Below are 17,512 nucleotides of genomic sequence, written 5' to 3' on the forward strand. Positions count from 1 at the left end.
TCTCGTTCCCCAATTTCGTCTTAGATATGAATTTAAGGGCTTTTGATGCATCTCGACGTTTTTATCAGGTTGAAGTAAAAAATTTAATTTAAAACTGATTAAAAAATCCGCAGATGACGTATTATACGCGATCGATTGGACGGAACAAAAATATAGGATCGACACAACGGAGATGAGACGATGAAATCGATTTACGCTTGAGACAAAAAGCTTAAGATTTATTCCATCGCTGAATCGGTCAGATAAAAAAAATTATCATTCCGTTCTCTAATTAATATAGTATACGATATCCGCACGATCATTAAGTAATTCAAAATTGCGCGAATAAGAGGAGAAAGAGAGAGAGGGGGGGGGAAGAAAGGCGACAATAACTTTTCTTATCAGCGGGAAAAGGGAGTGAGGTGGAACATTTCAACATTCCGTTCCGTCTCCAATTGCAATCGGGGGGTGATTCTATCACGATATCAACCCCGCGGCGAACGACAGAGACGTTTCCGACACCTGGCAACGCCATTGTCCTCGACGATGTCGCCCAACGACGCGACGCGGCGGGACGTCCTCTTGAGAGGAGGAGAAAGAGACGACTTATCTCGCGTCGCGGATCTCTGAAATAGACGTTCCTGTCGATTCGGCCTCGCGTTTAATGTATAGCCGAGACGCGGAAGACTTTTTCGAGCTAAAAACTCAACTAGGGGGTCTCTGTCTAACCGAGACATCTCTAGCGTCGAAGAAAAAGTCGTGACAGAAATGCATCACCGCAGGAAGAGACATAAGTCAAGCCTCTCACGAACAAGTTGGGGAAACTAATGATTCTCTCTCTCTCTCTCTCTCTCTCTCTCTCTCTCTCTCTCTCTCTCTCTTTCTTTTCCCTTATAGAGATATATCAAATTGAAAGAGACATATTCAGACTGCATCCTTTGTAATAATTCTCTCTAAACGTATTCTCTTTGTAAATTAACGAGTGAGAATAAGTATATGTATATCATCCGTGGAATAACATGTGCTGCTCCGTTGAGGAATTTAACTCATAATCGGTAGATTCCAAGTTCGATCCCGACTCTCACCCCATCCACAATTTCCTTCGTGAGAATTATCTCGACGTAGAGGGGTTCAGTTATCAAGGGATTAACATTCTCACTCGCGTGCAATTATGTTTCGTCGACGAGAAACCGCGTCGTGGGGTGATTGTCACCGATGATTCGAGTCTGGCCCCTCTTTCCGAGATATAGCGCATATTTTCTTTCTAATTCTTTCGTATAATACTCGTAATTCTGGCCGAACAGCAAAATTCGGTGTAAATTCGAACGATCACTTATTCAATCCACACGACAGGTCGATCGTTATAGCGGAGATTTCTGAACGATATAAGTCACCTAAATTACGAGACTAAACGTGGCAAGTGCGCGTGACTTGGAACGCGCTTTTCTCTCTTTCTCTCTATTATTTTTATGTCATCTCCGCGACGTACGCCTCACACCTGACATTCGCAGCTGCCGCGAATTGCGATCGGGCAGTATTCGCTTCGCGTCCGAGCACCAATTGGTTTGGTACTCGTTTATGGTCCGAATAACGGAATAAATCCGGGCCGTCAACATCCGAATACGTTGCGTCGCTGCCGCGCCGCGCCGCGCCGCGCTGATGGATCTTAATCCGCTCCATCCCCCGGGGCGGAATGCACGTGCACACCCGTGCGTTATTTATCATCGCTTAAGTGCATCGCGGTGAATCGGCGCGACAAATATAATTAATGAGTACGTACGAGTACACGGAACGTACCAACATAGTGTCGAAAATGCAACGTTCTCTCTCGAGGACCGCAATAATTTTTCATTAAGACTCCGTTCCCTCTCGGCGCTAATTGAATTTAAACGAAACGGACTCCGCAATATATCTTGCGCTTCGATAAACTGCGTCGAGACAACGTAAACGATCTTTCTTCGATTTAATTATTTAATTGGATCAGAAAGCTGCGCGGTGTGGCTTGTATATGCCGAGGAAGAGAAAAATACATAATTTTTCTTTACTATGTATCGAATGTGGACGATCGCTACGCGTGGGATCAGTCTTCCCTCCTCTCCCCATGGAACTAAACGGGTTATCCTGGCAATTTATCTCACAAAGGTACGTCGCCCAATCCCCCTTCCCCCCTGGATGTCACGATTCGGGAGAAATGCCTGTTACAGAGAGAACGCTTACGGCTAAATGACACGTCTCGATATACGGCTTTATTAAAAACGGAGCATCGTGCGAAAAACAGGCACAGTCTCTCTCTTCCTTTTTTTATTCTCTTTCTCTTTTTTTTCTCTCCCGCTTTTCCTCTCCCTCTCGATAACGATATATAGTTCTTTGTATCGCAGCGACGCAGCGCCGAGCCAATAACGAAAGCCGTCTCGTTAGCGCGATTTTTCACCCCGTAAAAAACCCCGTTCCTCCCCGCATTCTCGCAGGCAACGCGGCCGCGCGTCGCCGACGACAGATTTTAATTAACGATACGCGGCCTACGCCGGTCCACGGCACGCCTCGAAAAGGATGATCGGTCCCGGTTTTCCGCCTCTGTCGTGGTTTTCGCTACTCTCATCCCTCATCTCCCTTCACCACGGCTGACGTCGCGCCCGTATCCCATATCGCACAGGCGGTCGAGACTTGACAAACCTCTACTTCTTTGATCTTGACGAGAGCTTATTTTAACGGGACTGCACTACTGCAGTCGAGGTTTCCTTGGACCATGCTTGACCACCATGCGCGCGAGGTGCTAATTTCTCCGAGTTCACCAACGAATTAAAACTCGGGGCGGAAAGAGCGCAACACAAAGAGAGCTGCTAAGTATGAGAGCTTGAATAAAAGAAAGAAAAAAAATTCACTCCGCCCCGAAAACTTCCGAGCTTTACGTCGTTCTCGGCGCTTCGCGTGGAAAAGACAACCGCGTGCAAGTCGGACTGTGTCCGTCATAAAAAAAATTGTAGCGTAATAATTACGAGGTACGAATATCTAGTTTAAATTCACAAAAGGCTGTACCCGTGTACTCCACGGGAAGGGTATCTCTCTCTCTGTCTCTCCCCGCAGGTACTTTAATCTCTTCTATCTCATTTTTTATCAACATTGAATTGCTGTTGCCTCTGGTCAACTTTCATGATATTCCCGAGGGTGTTTTTCTCCATTCGCGTCAGCCGCGCAAATGGAATAGCTCGGTGCGTCGCGCGTCAGGTGCGTACAGTGTTACATACTGCGGAATGCGATCCGCGAGACAGTGGCGGATCTCGCGGCATATGTTTCGCAGTCGGGGTTTTGTACACGAGTGGCAAAACTACGAGTCGTTAAAACGAAAACACTCGTAAAAAAGACTATATAAATTATATAGGTACATATACATATAAATGTATACAATAATAATGATGATAATAAAAATTATAAATATATAGTAATAATGAAATAAACACATATGAAATAAAAAAAAAATATATATATATATATATATATATATATACACATAAGAAATACGTATGTAAAAAATTGAAAAATACGTGTGTATAAAAACTGATGTATATCTGATTTATATATTTATTTAGCTAGAATATAGCTATGGATTATCGTGCCCCCCGCGATATATATTTCGGATTACTAAGTTTCGCATCGTTTCTCGACTGCTGGTTCTCCACGTTCGCGCAGTCTATATCTCACGCAATGGCACTCCGTTAAATCGCCTTGATAATTAAAGCACGACGCGCTCTTCTTCATTCATCTGTCTCTCGCGGGGTCCCGCGTCCCGCGTCTACTAAATCCGCCAGTTGCAAAGTGGTCGCCAGTCGGAAAGACTTTCAACCCCCGCAACGCGACGCGACGCGACGGTGGGACCTGTCGCTCTTATACCTCTGCGCAGCCACCCCCTTTTTCAGTGGTTCAAACCCTCTCGGGGAAACTCTCGCGAGAGGATAATGGTGATCGTCATTTAGTCACTTGCATGAAAATTTTCTTCCCTCCTGCGATAAAAAGAGAAAATTTAAGAAGAAAAAGAAAATGCCTTCAGTGTCGGTTGCAACGTTTCGAGAAATTATTTATTATCATAAACTTCAATTTTCATGTCCTCGCGCGGGGACGTAAATGCCCCCGGGGGTAAACTCGCCGCACGCCGATTATTCTTTTAGACGCCCAAGAGTGACTCCGAAATTGTTTTTTAATGCAGGCTAGAGCACCGCGTTGCACGAAATGACTCGACGCGATATCCAGACTGTCTCTCGCTAAATTATAATATATATTTAATAATATAAAATTAATATATATTATCAATTACAAAATTTTTCTTTTATTCAAATTTCGATCGATGTCGACGTATATTATAGCTTCGCTGGGGCTGCGGGATTGCAAAGGTAAATCCCTGCTGTATCGACTGCGCTTCGAGAAGGGATAACGAATATTTCTTTATTATCCACGGTCAATAAAGACGGTAACGAACTGCTCGAGTCGCGCATGCGCGTCAACTAGTGGCGCCGGGCGCCGGTGGCGCGTGGCGCGTGGCGCGGCTCGGCCTTGCACGACGCACGACGTTCGACGTTCGACGTTGGCCGGTTGACGTTGGCGGACTGCCGTCAGTCGGAAACGTTTCGTCATACGAATGGTCGACGCAGGTCGACGATGACGACGGGATCAACGTGCCGGTCTTCGTCTGCGTGACGTGAAAATCCGAGATCCGAGATCCGAGACGTCTGCCGGTCACGCGCGTGCGCGCGCGAAAGAAAGAGGAGAGTGAGAAGTGAGAGAGAAGAGAGAGGAAGAGCAAGAGCCGCCTGCCGCGTGCCGTGCCGCCAGCCGCCCAGTGCAGTGCCGCCGGTGATGCTCCGTGATGCTCCGTCGCGGCTGACAGTTCTGTGTTCCGTGACGCGGATTTCTCGAGCTTCCTTCGTTCCTTGGCGTAACCGGTGCAGGCTGCAGGCTACCGACGACTGTGAGCGTGGGGCGAGTCGCTGTCGACCGCGAGCCGCCACTCGCGAGGCGCGAGCGCCCATCATGGCGGCCACGGAACTGACGGAACACGAGTCGAGCGCGAGCAATGGAAATACTCCGAATCTCACAGACTTCCCCGAGCGGGTGCGATACGGCTGGTTCAGATCCAACGATCCGGACACGGCTCTCACGTGCGAGCCGCTGCCCAACGTGAATATTTATCTGTACGGTAGTGCTAATTGTAGGGTCGTTGGTAAGAGAGGCAACTACGAGTGGAGTTTTACAATCTTTACGACAGGTAAGCGAGATAGACGTATCTCGTTTGTTTGGCTTTTTCGTTAACTTCGCGAAAAAGTGCGACGCTTATGTTTCGGAACGCTACGTTGTTTTGCCGGCGATGGCAGATTTGCAAACAAAAAAACGTTTAAGTTTAACGCTTCCGAATTTTATTACTTGATATACATGCACAATAATAAAATTTTATAATCGTCCAAGAAACTTTCAAGTGACCCTTCTTAAATCAGCTACAGCTACGATACGATTAACACGCTCCTCTTTTATTGTTTGTCATCGTCGATTTGTTTCTGAGATGCTCTGACACATAAATATAAAAGTCAAACGATGCGTAACGGTAGATAAATTCTAACGCCTCGGCGAGCGACACATTAATGCGATTACTTAAGCTATTCTGATCGATCTATTTTGACCCTGTCGATCCTTGGTCCCGAAGGCGGTCAAGAGTTACGGAACGTGGCCTTGATATCCGATGATCATCGAGCCAACTTCTTCCTCAAGTCAGTGCGAGACAAGGGCGGCACAGAAATCGGCGTGACGAACGGCCAGGAGTGGCGCGGTCCCCGTCCGGGCAACTCTCAAGAAAACGAGAGACGGTACCTGGTGACGGTCGGTTTCACTGCGAAAAAACACAGCGCGTATCGGCAGGACCTAGTTTTTGGCTTCCTAAGTCACCCGGTGTACCTTCAGAGGATCTGCGCAGACTATTTGCACGTCGAAGACTACGAGCGGATACAGAAGGCGACGTTTTATCAACAATCGCAGATACCGCCGAGATGGAAGGGTCCGTACGAGTTCTATTCGCCCTTTATGCCGCACGCCAATCCACGGGAGACCAAGTTGTCGCGGATCTATCCGTACCCGGACAGACAGAACTTTATTCTCACTCAGAACACATTGTCGGACAATCGGCTGACGCCGCGGAACTACCGGGGTCGCATGCACGAGATGATCACTCTCGAGGAGATCGCCCGGCATGAGCAGCTCTCGAGATACAACCAGCTTTCGCGGTTACGTCTCGTGGCGCATTACGTACTGTTCAACAGCGACGCTTCCACCATCGCCAAATACACGCCGCCGGGTGAGCTCTTCGCCCAGGTGCGATTCGCTTTCTGGCTTTTAGGAGACTCTTCTTGTCATTTTTATTCCCTATTCGCGCGGTCGCGCGCGTTGCTTCGATCGTTGCGCGCGTTACGGTTTGCCTACATTTTTTTTGCGAATTATATACTTATATATGCATTGTACCATGTACTTTTTTGTATATCTCGCGCGTATCTTATGCTAAATTCGCTTAGCACTCCCACTCGATATTACCTATGTTCACTTTCGAATTAAAATCGAGTAACGATCCGTCGTTTCTCTTTCACCTGCTTATATTCGACGCGTGAAATTTATTGTCGTCACAGATCCCACTCAGTCGGGAGATCTTGGATGATACGCAGAGCGGCAGACTCCTGCAGCGTAGCTGTAATAGCGTTCTACTCAAGTTGTGGTGCAAGAAAACCAAGTGTGACGTCTTCGAAGCTCACGTCGAAGACAAGAGCTCGCATTCCGTATATGTCAGACTGAGCAAAGAATGCGTGACCTTTTGGGATTTGGAAGCGCACAGCGAGCTCGAGGTCGAAATACAGTTCGTATTGAGTCGTCTCAACTTCTGCGAGTGGCACTTGGCGGTCGATAGTCTGGAGGACATGGACCTGGTGTTTCTGATGGACGAACACCGCAAGACCGACAACGAAATTATCCGCGACTTTCTGCAGGTTGACGCTGGTAACCTTAGTATCCTCTCTAGTCTACTTTTGGACTCGCCCCTCAATCAGGAACAGAAGCGAGTGGTCACTGCGATAACGTTATCGATTAAGACTTCCTCACCACCAGTCCTTTTGCTGGGACCATACGGCACGGGGAAGACATTCACCATAGCGCACATGCTGCGTATGCTCGTACAAAATAAAAACAACCGAATACTTCTGTGTACGCATAGCAACAGCGCCGCCGATCTTTACATCAAGGAATTCTTCCATATCTGGTACGATCGGGATAAACACCCCAGACTCAAACCTGTTAGGATATATTACAAATTGCGTGCTTTGAACACGGTAGGTGAACAACGTTGCCTAGTTTCTTGAGCATTGCGGGGAAAACTATGACAATGGAAGCTTGGTTATTCTCGCGATTTAGGTACATCCGACGGTGCAGCAATACTGCCTAATGGACGAACATGGTCGTTTCCGCGACCCGATTGCAGCAGATTTTCAAGACTGTGGTCTAATAGTAACAACCCTGGCAACATCCAGCTGTCTGATGAGTCTTAAACTGTCGCCGACTCACATAGTCATCGACGAAGCGGCCCAGGCTATGGAGTGCGAGGCATTGATAGCTCTGACCCTGGCGAACCGAGAGACCCGCCTGCTCCTGGCGGGTGATCAGATGCAACTCGCGCCGGAAATCTACAGCGTACTAGCAAACGAGCGAGGATTAGGCGTTAGCCTTTTGGAGAGAATGTACGCGTACTATCCGCCAGAACACCCGTGTCGGATACATCTATGTCGGAACTATCGCGCACACGCGGATATAATCAAGTACACGTCCGAGACGTTCTACGACGGGATGGTTAAACCTGCCAACACGCAACTGCTCAAGCATCCCGTCATGAAACCGTTGATATTTTATGCTGTCAACGGTGCGGAAGAACAGGTACACGGATTACTTAAAGCATCGGGAAAAATGTAGAATTGAAAAGTTTGGCGCAATCTTCCGTACGATTTTGGATTATTTTTTCGTTTTACCGTGCGTATATCTATATATATTTTTTTATTAAAGATTATTAATATGTATGTATGCGGAAGTAAAATATATATATATATATATATATATATATATATATATATATATGTTATTCTTGGACCGCAAACTTTTGAAATCAAATCTTCCTGTAAAAGATTCGACGATATGGAATATACTGTCTTTTTTTGCATCAAACTCTTCGGTTGGACTTTAGAATAAAGAGAACATTCAGGTCGATTTCTAATTGTTAGGCTACGTGTTCCACGGGATATCACCATGCCACAGAGGCGGAAGAGGTAGCGAATCGTGTCCTGGAATTGAGGAGAGCGTGGCCGACGCAACAATGGGGCCCATACAACGAAGGCTCTATTGGAGTTTTGTCATATTATCCTGAACAAGTACAACGATTGCGAATCGAGTTGCGCAAGCGCCTGCTTTTTGACGTGTCTGTCGAGAGGGTGTTGAATGTCCAAGGCAAGCAATTCACTGCAGTTTTTATCAGCACAGTTCGAACAAGGATATCTGACAGGTATTGACTTTAATACCGATGACACAAACACTTTTAGATGACGCTCAAACATCATTATCAATTGTTACGATTGTTACAGATCGTCCGCCGAGGTAAAAATCAAGGACTATGGCTTTTTAACGGATCCACGCTTATTAAACACTGCGTTAACAAGGGCTAAGTGTTTTGTGGCGGTCGTAGGCGATCCAGTCGCTCTGCTTACTATAGGTTGCTGCAAAGATCTTTGGAAGAAATATCTAGACGCGGCTGATCTGTACGGGATGGACCGAAAAGAATTGCAGACGCACCTGAATCAGGTTTCGAAAATCCAAATATCGCCTTTAAACCCACACGCAAAGGAATTTTTCCCTAGACCTCCGCCTTTGTGTTTTGTTCAATATATTCCAGTGCCGATTTGGTATCCGTTAATGTACCCACCACAACAGCCAATGTGATGAAGCATAACGCGAAGTTCAAGAATTTTTTCGAGATACGGCCGTTTCAAAAATCTCGAAAACATTGTTTCGCTGTTCTACTGTCAGCACTTCTTTCGATCGTATCGATCGCCGCAAAACGAACAACTATATTGAACTTTGGTTACATGGAACGTATGCATTGATTCTACAATTTTTCATTTGTATGATGGTATGATGGTATGAGTGTAAAATGTGTAAAGTGTACATGTAAATTATGTGTTTATTTATGCGTATTAAGATGTATATTAAGAACATTCGTTGACTTGAAAGTATAAATCTCTTACTTTTTGATGTACCAATGAATTATTTACTAACGACGTGGTCAGAAAATATACGTGAATCATATCTCGAATGTATTTGATATTAATGATTAAGGGGCCTATTCTGTAAACGTTAACGATGCGCGCAGCATTTCTGTGGTATATTATATCTACGCAAAGCACGTAACGATGGCGTTAACCGTTTACAGAATAGGCCCTTAAGTCTCTTAAAACGTTCTTCGTTTTATCTAGATGTTTAAACAACATAATTTCATATATGCATGTAATATGTACAGAGCGAGAATTCCATGATCAACTTATTGTATTTAAATTTTCTTCAGATTTAACATCATCGATTATACAAAATGTATCAAAATGTATTCTAAATAGAAGATATGAGATTATATGTATATATAATCTTTATGTAACTTTATTCTTATTTAAGAAGAATAAAAATATAATTTCGTAGAAAAGCCTAAATATCATTTCCCGGTTCTTCTCGAGATCCAACGTTACCGTATTCCAAGCTGCGTGAAAATGTACACTTCATTATGCTAATGAACATTTGACGAGCATCTAAAATGTCGCGTGTTAATTATCTCGTATTAATAACGCGATGTTACCCGGAGGGATGGTGTATCAGAACATATAATGGCGACAGGTACATCACATCACTGATACGCGACCCGGGTATTGTCTAATGCCTAAAGGCAAAGCACGTAAGCCGCGTGTACGCGCAGACACGTATGCTACATGTGTCTTCGATCGTAGCACCCACGAATATTCGATACGTAATTCTATGCCGCGACTTGTCTCCCACGCGATTCGATCTGCCGCTGTTAGCAGTATCGTTTCACAGAATATCCGTGTGTTGATGCTAATTGAACGGGGGTACCGGGTAGGGAAGGCTTCCATCCAAGGAATATAACCAAGTGTTGCAAGATACTAAGTTTCGTTGACGCAAACAACATGTATTGCAAGTTCGATCACGTTAGTAATTTAATTAAAAAAATTACATTAATCCAATTCAGTGCAAGGAAAATATGAGATATGAAAAAACTCGAAAAAAAAATTATCCCACATATATAGCATATTAATTGGGATTTGATTGTATTAGAATGCGATTCATGTTGAGGTGCGAGCTCTACCGTCGGATAGTCCAATCAGGATTTTATCGGAGGGAGTTTTATTAAAAAATCTTAAGCTTGTTGAATATTCTGCCTTATCGCAGAAAATATTGCAGCAATCCCGGGGGTGGCGCATACCGCGCGATCGATTTCTCGTGCGCAGCGAAAAGGAGAAATATTTTACCGGAATTCCGTCGATAATTCCAATCGTGTTTCCTCTAATTACCGTAAAATTAAATATAGTTAGCGTACACACCGGTGAATACGCAAGTTCACGTGCAAATAAACATTTCATTTCTTGATTAACTCGGCCAAATATTTTTGCATGGGAAATGATTTTGATATGTTCGGACACGAATAATTCCTTCATGAAATATATTGGTTTTGTGCACGAAGCAGATATCCGTGCGCGGTTCAAAACATGAAAGAATCAGAATAATAGATATATCCGGTTTTTAACGACGTCTATTCAAACCCTTTCAGCGTGAAGAATAGCCGCGTATAAAAACGTGTGCCTATATCAATTACCTAATATATACTTCATGTTCGCTCGCAAACATCATTTATCTGTTTTAAGGCAAGACCTGTACCATCGCGGCCAACCTTTGGGACGATAAAAAAAAGAAACGATAAGAGAGCAAAAAAGGAAACACCGTGCAAATACCGATAGCAATTAATAAAAGGTAACGAAAGTATCGGGTAAATGAAGATACTCGAGAAAGATTTGTTTCTGCGTTCGTCTCTATACGCCCTCCCTACGCGATTCTCTCGAACGATCCTCTCAACGATAAAAACAGATCGATCGCCGGGCAGGACGTTTAATTAGAAGCAAATAGTTACAGGGCGCGGACGCGCTTGTGATAGAACTTTGTTATCTTATCGGAGCCAATTACAACGACGCTCTCGCTCTCCCGAGGGACGGCCACCGGTACTGCCGTAATCGCGATTATTAATATCGGTAATGGCGCTTCCGGTGGTTGCATTTCGACCCAGCTCGTTTGTCCTACGAATCCCTAGTTTGAAAATTCAGCTTACTTCGCCGAGGACATTTCCCTCCGTTAAACTATTACGCGTCGACCGTACATTCGCGCACGTTCTATTTAATTCTCCTTCCTAATAAGCAAATGAGTTATCGACGCGAAGGGTGAAACGAATCTCGATTTTATTCGCGGCGAGAAGCACGATGTTTCCTCGACGAAACGAGTGGAGTTCTCGACACTCTCATCAGTCGGCACTTTTCGCATCGGCATCAATGCACCAATTTGCGCGCGCGTAATCGCCAAGTCGGATAAGCGCGTCCGAAAATACTATCCTTGCTCGGAGCAACGCCCGTTTCGCGAGCGAGATAAGACGCTTTTAATATCCGCGAACGACTTACGGAACTTGCGCAATTATCCCGATAGACAGGGCGCCGCGCCGCCCGCGCCTGCATTTCGCGACGACTTCGCGACTGCGTGAAATGAATGATGCGAATTGATGCCGAACAGTTTCGTTACGTACGTATCAAAAGTGACAAATGTTATTTTGAACGAAGAAAAAGCAAAGAATCACCTCCGAATCGTATATTAACCGAGCACCGCGCACCGGTTGAAATCTGCTATCAAAACTCGTGCAGCGACGCACGATATAATTAACTTGCAATTGTATACTCTCGCGTCTCGCGTGATCCACTCGTTTCTATCGAGTTTCTATCGGAGTTGCGTTAAATAAAACGATAAATCTTCCCGAGACCTGTATCGCGTACACGCGCGTGTCTTCCCCTTCGGTTAGATTCGCGCTTATTTCAGCTGGTACACGAAATATTTTTCGAATTACAGATAAAAATTCGAGCGCTTAAAAAAACACAAAAATGTAAAGAAAAATGTGCCAAGTATATACATCTCTATCTCTTATCGTAATGAAAATCTTTTTCCGCCTGTTGTGTGTAAGTCGAAAGAGAGTCGAGCGAGAAGTATCGTATTGATATACCTATATATCGAAAGTCGCAGCGAGCGCGACGATCGGAAGGAGGAGAGTAGAGAAGATGGCGGAAGAAGAAGGTCGCGTTTGTAACGGTGTACAATAAAGATTTAGATTTAACAGTATTCCGTCTCTATATATATAATTGAGTCTCAACACGCCTAAAAATATTTCGTCATTTTTAACAATGCTCTACAAAATTAATGATAAAAAAATTGATGTGGCATGAAAAATGAGTGAAATCACCACGGTAAGAGATCAAGATATGTATAAAGTTAACTCTTTGCATACATATGCCGAGATGAAATTGACATAGTACTTTGCAATCCTCTACACACTTCTCCAATAATTCAAAATAGTGCGCGATAAGCAAATAATATTTTTCAAATCTCTATTATAACTTAATTGCTTTAAATAACATCAATTAAATGTTAGATTAGATTCGCCTAATTAAACTAATTCCGCATGCTTTTCGGATTGTATAGGTGAAAATATTTGTGTTCCCTGTGGACTCGTGCAGCACATAAACGGAAGCGTAGAATCGTACGTTATCTCCATCAGTTCATATACGTGTTCAATGTGTTCATATACCTATACGTGTCCATTATACGCTCGCTTTCGGGGCGTGCTCGCGCGTGTATGTCTGCGCGCCTTTGAATTCCACTCGTATGAAATGGCCATCTCGTGACTGGATTGCAATCGCCGAACTTTTGAACATCCATGCAAAACGGGAAACGGAACGCGTGGCGCGGCGGAGAGAAAAAGGAGAAGATGAGCCAGGTGCGCCAGAGCAGGCAGGCAGCTTGGCAGGCAGGCAGAAGGAAATCGGCGATATATATTCTTCGCGAATGATTTTCCCCTTGCTACATATTTGATGGTTCGACTATGATGGACGCCGCGACTACGATGGCTGATTTATCGTTAGCTCGGAGAGAATCCCGGTGGATTACAAACTCCGTTCGCATGAGTAATTATTCGGCATATAACGATCTGATTCGAGGCGAGACTCGAGACGAAAACTTATTGATGTCATTAACATTATCGCGCGTCTTCGGAGCGAACGAGCGAAGAGGTGTCTAATTCGCGATTTCGCCACGCATACATTCACATATGTTATTTCGAACATAACAAAGTGCAACGAAGAGTTACGAGTTACAATCAGCTCCGAATCGCATATCGATCGATGACGGGATAAGATCTCTGTTTGTTGCCTGCGAAAACTTGTACTTTTGCGCGCGCGAATGATCTTTGACGAGTCGTCGAGATTTCTTGCTGTTACGTGTATTTCACACCATCGAGGACACTGGCTGTTTTAGACTGTTACACAATTTATAAACGCGTTAAAAAGGGATTCCCGTCCGCGGATTTCCGATCGATCCGGAATTAACGAAATTCGCGCAGAAGCGAGTCGTCGGCAGCCGCGAGTGCGGTTTACGCAGGATTTTGGTGCGTGACCGCCGCGTGATTCGATTGCGATCGGCGGGTTTTTGAATGGCCATAGAGATTCGAAGCACGCGGGAATGAGTGAAACCCCGTTCGCGCGACTCGCGACTCGCGACTCGCGATACGACGAGCGCACGCTCCTCCTCATCGTGTCGCGTGTCCGTGACAGCCTGACAGGATTTTCTCGAGAGCGAGTCGCGTTCGGTCGTCGACTCGTGTGTTAAATTCCGCCCGGGAACGTCCCACATAAATGTTGCCGAAAACTTTTCCGTTGTCCCGCGCGTATTACTCGTTTCGCGTTTCGCCGCTCCCGTTGCGCCGGACAGAAATGCCTAAACTATCCTCTGGATTAATGCGTCGTGGTTCGCGGAACAAGTGCACTGTTCCGAAACTAGGAAACAGAAGAACGTATATGTCTGGAAAGTTACTTTACTCTTAAAAAAAAATCAAATCTGTGAAAACTTAAATCATAGACGACGAAATAGAGTAATTAAATCTCATATCAATGAGTTTCATCAGATCGAAAATCACGTAAGATAACGCGGATCCTTATTGGCGTTTATTTGTTTCTTTTATAAGGAAAATATAAGTTTGTGCGAAGTAATAGCGATTTTTAACGTAGTTAAACAATGACGTTACGCTATTATTTTTTTTAATGATTATAGGCAACTTTAATGACTTATATTTTGCTCTGTAGTCCGTAACTTACAGCTACAAAGCTTGTTTTCCTAATTATAATCCCTAATGAAGAGAAAATTTCGATCCTACGACTTCGTTTGTTCAGCTTCTCCACAAAATTGCATTCCGACCATTCCATAAATGGACTTGATCACTTTGGGATTCACTTTTACGATTATCTCTCCAGCACAAGTGTTACCGATTTTAGTCGGATCGGGATCCAATCTTAATGTATTCACTCTTTTCTTATTCCTTTTCGCTCCATTTCCTCTCTTATTCGCGAAAGGTGGTCGAAGGCATCGGTATCGAATCAGGCAGCATGCCAAATCGCACCCGCGGGAAGATAAAGAAAAAGAAAAGGACAATCGGTCGGGGCGGGAGCCATTCGCGAAAGAGTCTCCCCGTGAAATAGCCCTCCTTCCTTATATATAATCACCTTTCGTTTTAACGGTCGCTTTTGAGGAAAGTGGAACGAGGAAACCGTCGCGCCGCGCCGGTAAGTACCTCGGTGATCCACTTTTCATGTTCGATGTCGTCGCCGTATAACTTTGATGTCACGTAATATTTTTTATTCGACCAACGTTTAATTAACGCTGGTGTCGCGCCGATCGATAACATATTTCGCACGATATGTTATAATACAATAAAGTCAAACGGTATTCGGGATAACTAAAGAGCTTCAAAATCGATTGTTTGCTGTTATATGCATGGGCAAAAAAAAGAGGAATTTAACAGGACTCGATAGCCAAAATTACTTCTGCAGAATGATTCACGTTACATGTGGCTGATCAAATATCGGTACACCGAATGAATATACACGCTCGGTGAATAAATGTTAAAAAGGGAGAATGAATAAAATGAAAAAATCGACGGCAGCATGCGCGGCAGGGTATCCGTACCAATAGTAGCAGCACAAAGGGCCGCAATCTCCCGTATCCGCGGTAAAAACGACTTTCTGGCGCGGGTTACGCAAGACACGAAATATATATTGAAAACCTCTCGGGACTCTCTGAAAATACGGGCACGCGTTTTGTGGCAAAGTTAAGGAAATCCCGAGATCTCGACGAAGCGTCTATTTAGCCGCAGGATATTTCGGCGCACCGCGCGGTATATTACAACGGTGCGGCTGTGCGATATCTTAATTAATTGGGAATTGAAGAGAACCGTACTCTCAAAAAAATCTCACCAGCGTCTGAGAGTAAGAATAACCGATGTGTAACGCGCGCTTTCCTATTTGGTCCTGCGTCGCGGACCAACCGATTCACGACGGTGCTCTTTACCTTCTCAGAGTTGCCAATCGTTGCTCTTGCGCCGTGATGTATCCGTTCAATGTGTCGATCAGCACAGCTTCCGTTTCGAGCAGCTCCTCCATATCCGCCAGGGCGGTGTAAAGTTCTGCCGCGGCATCGCGTGCCGTCACCGACAGCAAAATCGTTACGACGGCTAACAGAGTCGCCTTCCTCATCTCCGACCGATACTGTTAATTAAAAAAATATTTATAAATATATTACCTATAAGTATGTGCACATAAACAATGCTCAAATAATATTCATATTTGTAAATTTTCTTCATAAAATTATGTATTTGCGGACAAATTCTGTGACGGTAAATATCAAAATGTTTGGATTTCCGTGAAGTCAATATTTCATTTTTCAAGTTTCTTCAATAATTGATCAAATATTCAATATTGGCATTTCGTCAAAAAAATTTCTGATACATTTCAGAAAGAATTCTGGCGATGAAGTGCGTAAAAAATAGAGATTTTAAGATATTAAGATATGAGACATTTATTTTATTTTAATCAGAGAATATTTGAATTCTCTCTTTTTGACAGAATTCTTGAAACGCTATTCACAAAACTATTAAGAAAATATTGGAACTCTAGAACTCTCTTATTCTCAGGAAGAGGTACTCCGTACTCTATAAGTTACATCGAAGTTCTGAAAATGGAGTGCTAACTCCTCGGAGGTGTTTGCTATTTTACTGCTAAAATTGTAATTGACCAATATATAGAAAGATATATATATCTATGATATCAGTACATGCATGAGACTAAAAGATACGTTTACGTCGAACTTAACATCTTACTTTAAGAAATTAAACTTTTGTTTTCATATGTATCCGATCGTGCTCAAGTTCTATCCATTTTCTGCGTCCTCGATTTCGTTTCCGGCTTATTAAAAATTACAAAGAGATTATCCGAGCAATTATTCATACGTCATTCAAATAATAATTTACGCTTCAATGTAGCTGCTCATCCCGCTCAAGTTTTACCTCAACTTCGCGCACAACAGGACTGAGTTGTGGTTTGCAAACACACATTGACTCGATCCCATCCTGGCGACATGCCATTGTTCCCCGTAAAAGAGCAACGTGAGAGCCCGGAGCCGCGTACTTTGGCGGACGCCGAAATTTTCCCACGAAAAGTGGAACTCTCGTAGCAATTCGCCATCAAAAGCCGCGGACGGGAAAATGATGTGTCACCATGAACGTACGGATTCCCGCGCGCGCGCGTGTTTGCGTTGCGAAAAGTTGCGACTAGCGGAGGACCGGAGTTTGCGCTGATCGTACAACTTACACCTGTCGGATCGACGATTTATTCCGTCACACCGACGACGACGGCACGTAAACTTCTCTCCCACCTTCCCCTTTCATCCTCTTAAGCCACCGCGGCCGATCTCCCGTCCCGTGTCACTCTTGCGTAGCTTTTCTGCCTCCCTCTCGTTCCACTTTGTGGCCGCGCTCGAGAGCCGTTCTCGTGGCGAGTGGATTGAGAGAGCGAGGCGTGTCAATGCGCGAATAACTCGGTATTATACGATATTCGATGCTCGTGCAAAGCGCGCCAAGAGATTACGCGCTTAAAGGATCTTTGAGGCCACTTTGAGAGCATTCGCAAACACTTTGTTGGAGTTGAGCTCATCGGTGATAGCTTCTTCTGTCAAGTCAAAAGAGCAATAAGTGACTTCAGAATCATTTAATCACGCCTCATCTCAATAAAGTTTACGATGTCGATTGTTATGACTCAAACGATAGCTTAAGTAG

General features: G+C 44.4%; 2 protein-coding genes across 5 annotated transcripts in view; one reads left to right on the plus strand and one right to left on the minus strand.

Moving 5' to 3' along the window:
* Window positions 1-17,512, minus strand: part of Ph4alphaefb (prolyl 4-hydroxylase subunit alpha-1) — a 150,177-nt gene that overhangs the window by 6,021 nt on the left and 126,644 nt on the right. For all 3 annotated transcript variants that reach the window (XM_077425700.1, XM_077425699.1, XM_077425701.1), the window contains one exon: window positions 15,751-15,947. In XM_077425700.1, the coding sequence (XP_077281826.1) occupies window positions 15,751-15,935 (185 nt within the window). In that variant the 5' untranslated portion in view covers window positions 15,936-15,947. The remainder of the gene's footprint in view (window positions 1-15,750; window positions 15,948-17,512) is intronic.
* On the plus strand, window positions 4,526-9,093 carry LOC143908215 (putative helicase with zinc finger domain). Of its 2 annotated transcripts, XM_077425663.1 has the most exons (7): window positions 4,526-5,236; window positions 5,669-6,330; window positions 6,639-7,331; window positions 7,414-7,929; window positions 8,271-8,548; window positions 8,628-8,844; window positions 8,936-9,093. In XM_077425663.1, exons 1-7 carry the CDS (start codon window positions 4,828-4,830, stop codon window positions 8,954-8,956), a joined length of 2,796 nt encoding a protein of 931 aa, XP_077281789.1. In that variant the 5' UTR covers window positions 4,526-4,827; the 3' UTR covers window positions 8,957-9,093. The 2 variants fall into 2 exon arrangements, with proteins under 2 accessions (XP_077281789.1, XP_077281788.1); XM_077425662.1 differs by having other exon boundaries at window positions 4,527-5,236; window positions 8,628-9,093.

The sequence above is a fragment of the Temnothorax americanus genome, unplaced genomic scaffold (assembly GCF_048541705.1).
Source record: "Temnothorax americanus isolate GAGA-0224 unplaced genomic scaffold, ASM4854170v1 Scaffold9, whole genome shotgun sequence".
NCBI lineage: Eukaryota > Metazoa > Arthropoda > Insecta > Hymenoptera > Formicidae > Temnothorax > Temnothorax americanus.

What these genes read in the sequence shown, in the direction of transcription:
- LOC143908215 (XM_077425662.1), top strand. Translation starts at nt 4,828, where the DNA reads ATGCTCCGTGATGCTCCGTCGCGGCTGACAGTTCTGTGTTCCGTGACG. An exon ending in TTTTACAATCTTTACGACAG is followed by an intron (nt 5,237 to 5,668) that starts GTAAGCGAGATA and finishes TTGGTCCCGAAG; the next exon opens with GCGGTCAAGAGTTACGGAAC. An exon ending in TCAACGGTGCGGAAGAACAG is followed by an intron (nt 7,930 to 8,270) that starts GTACACGGATTA and finishes TCTAATTGTTAG; the next exon opens with GCTACGTGTTCCACGGGATA.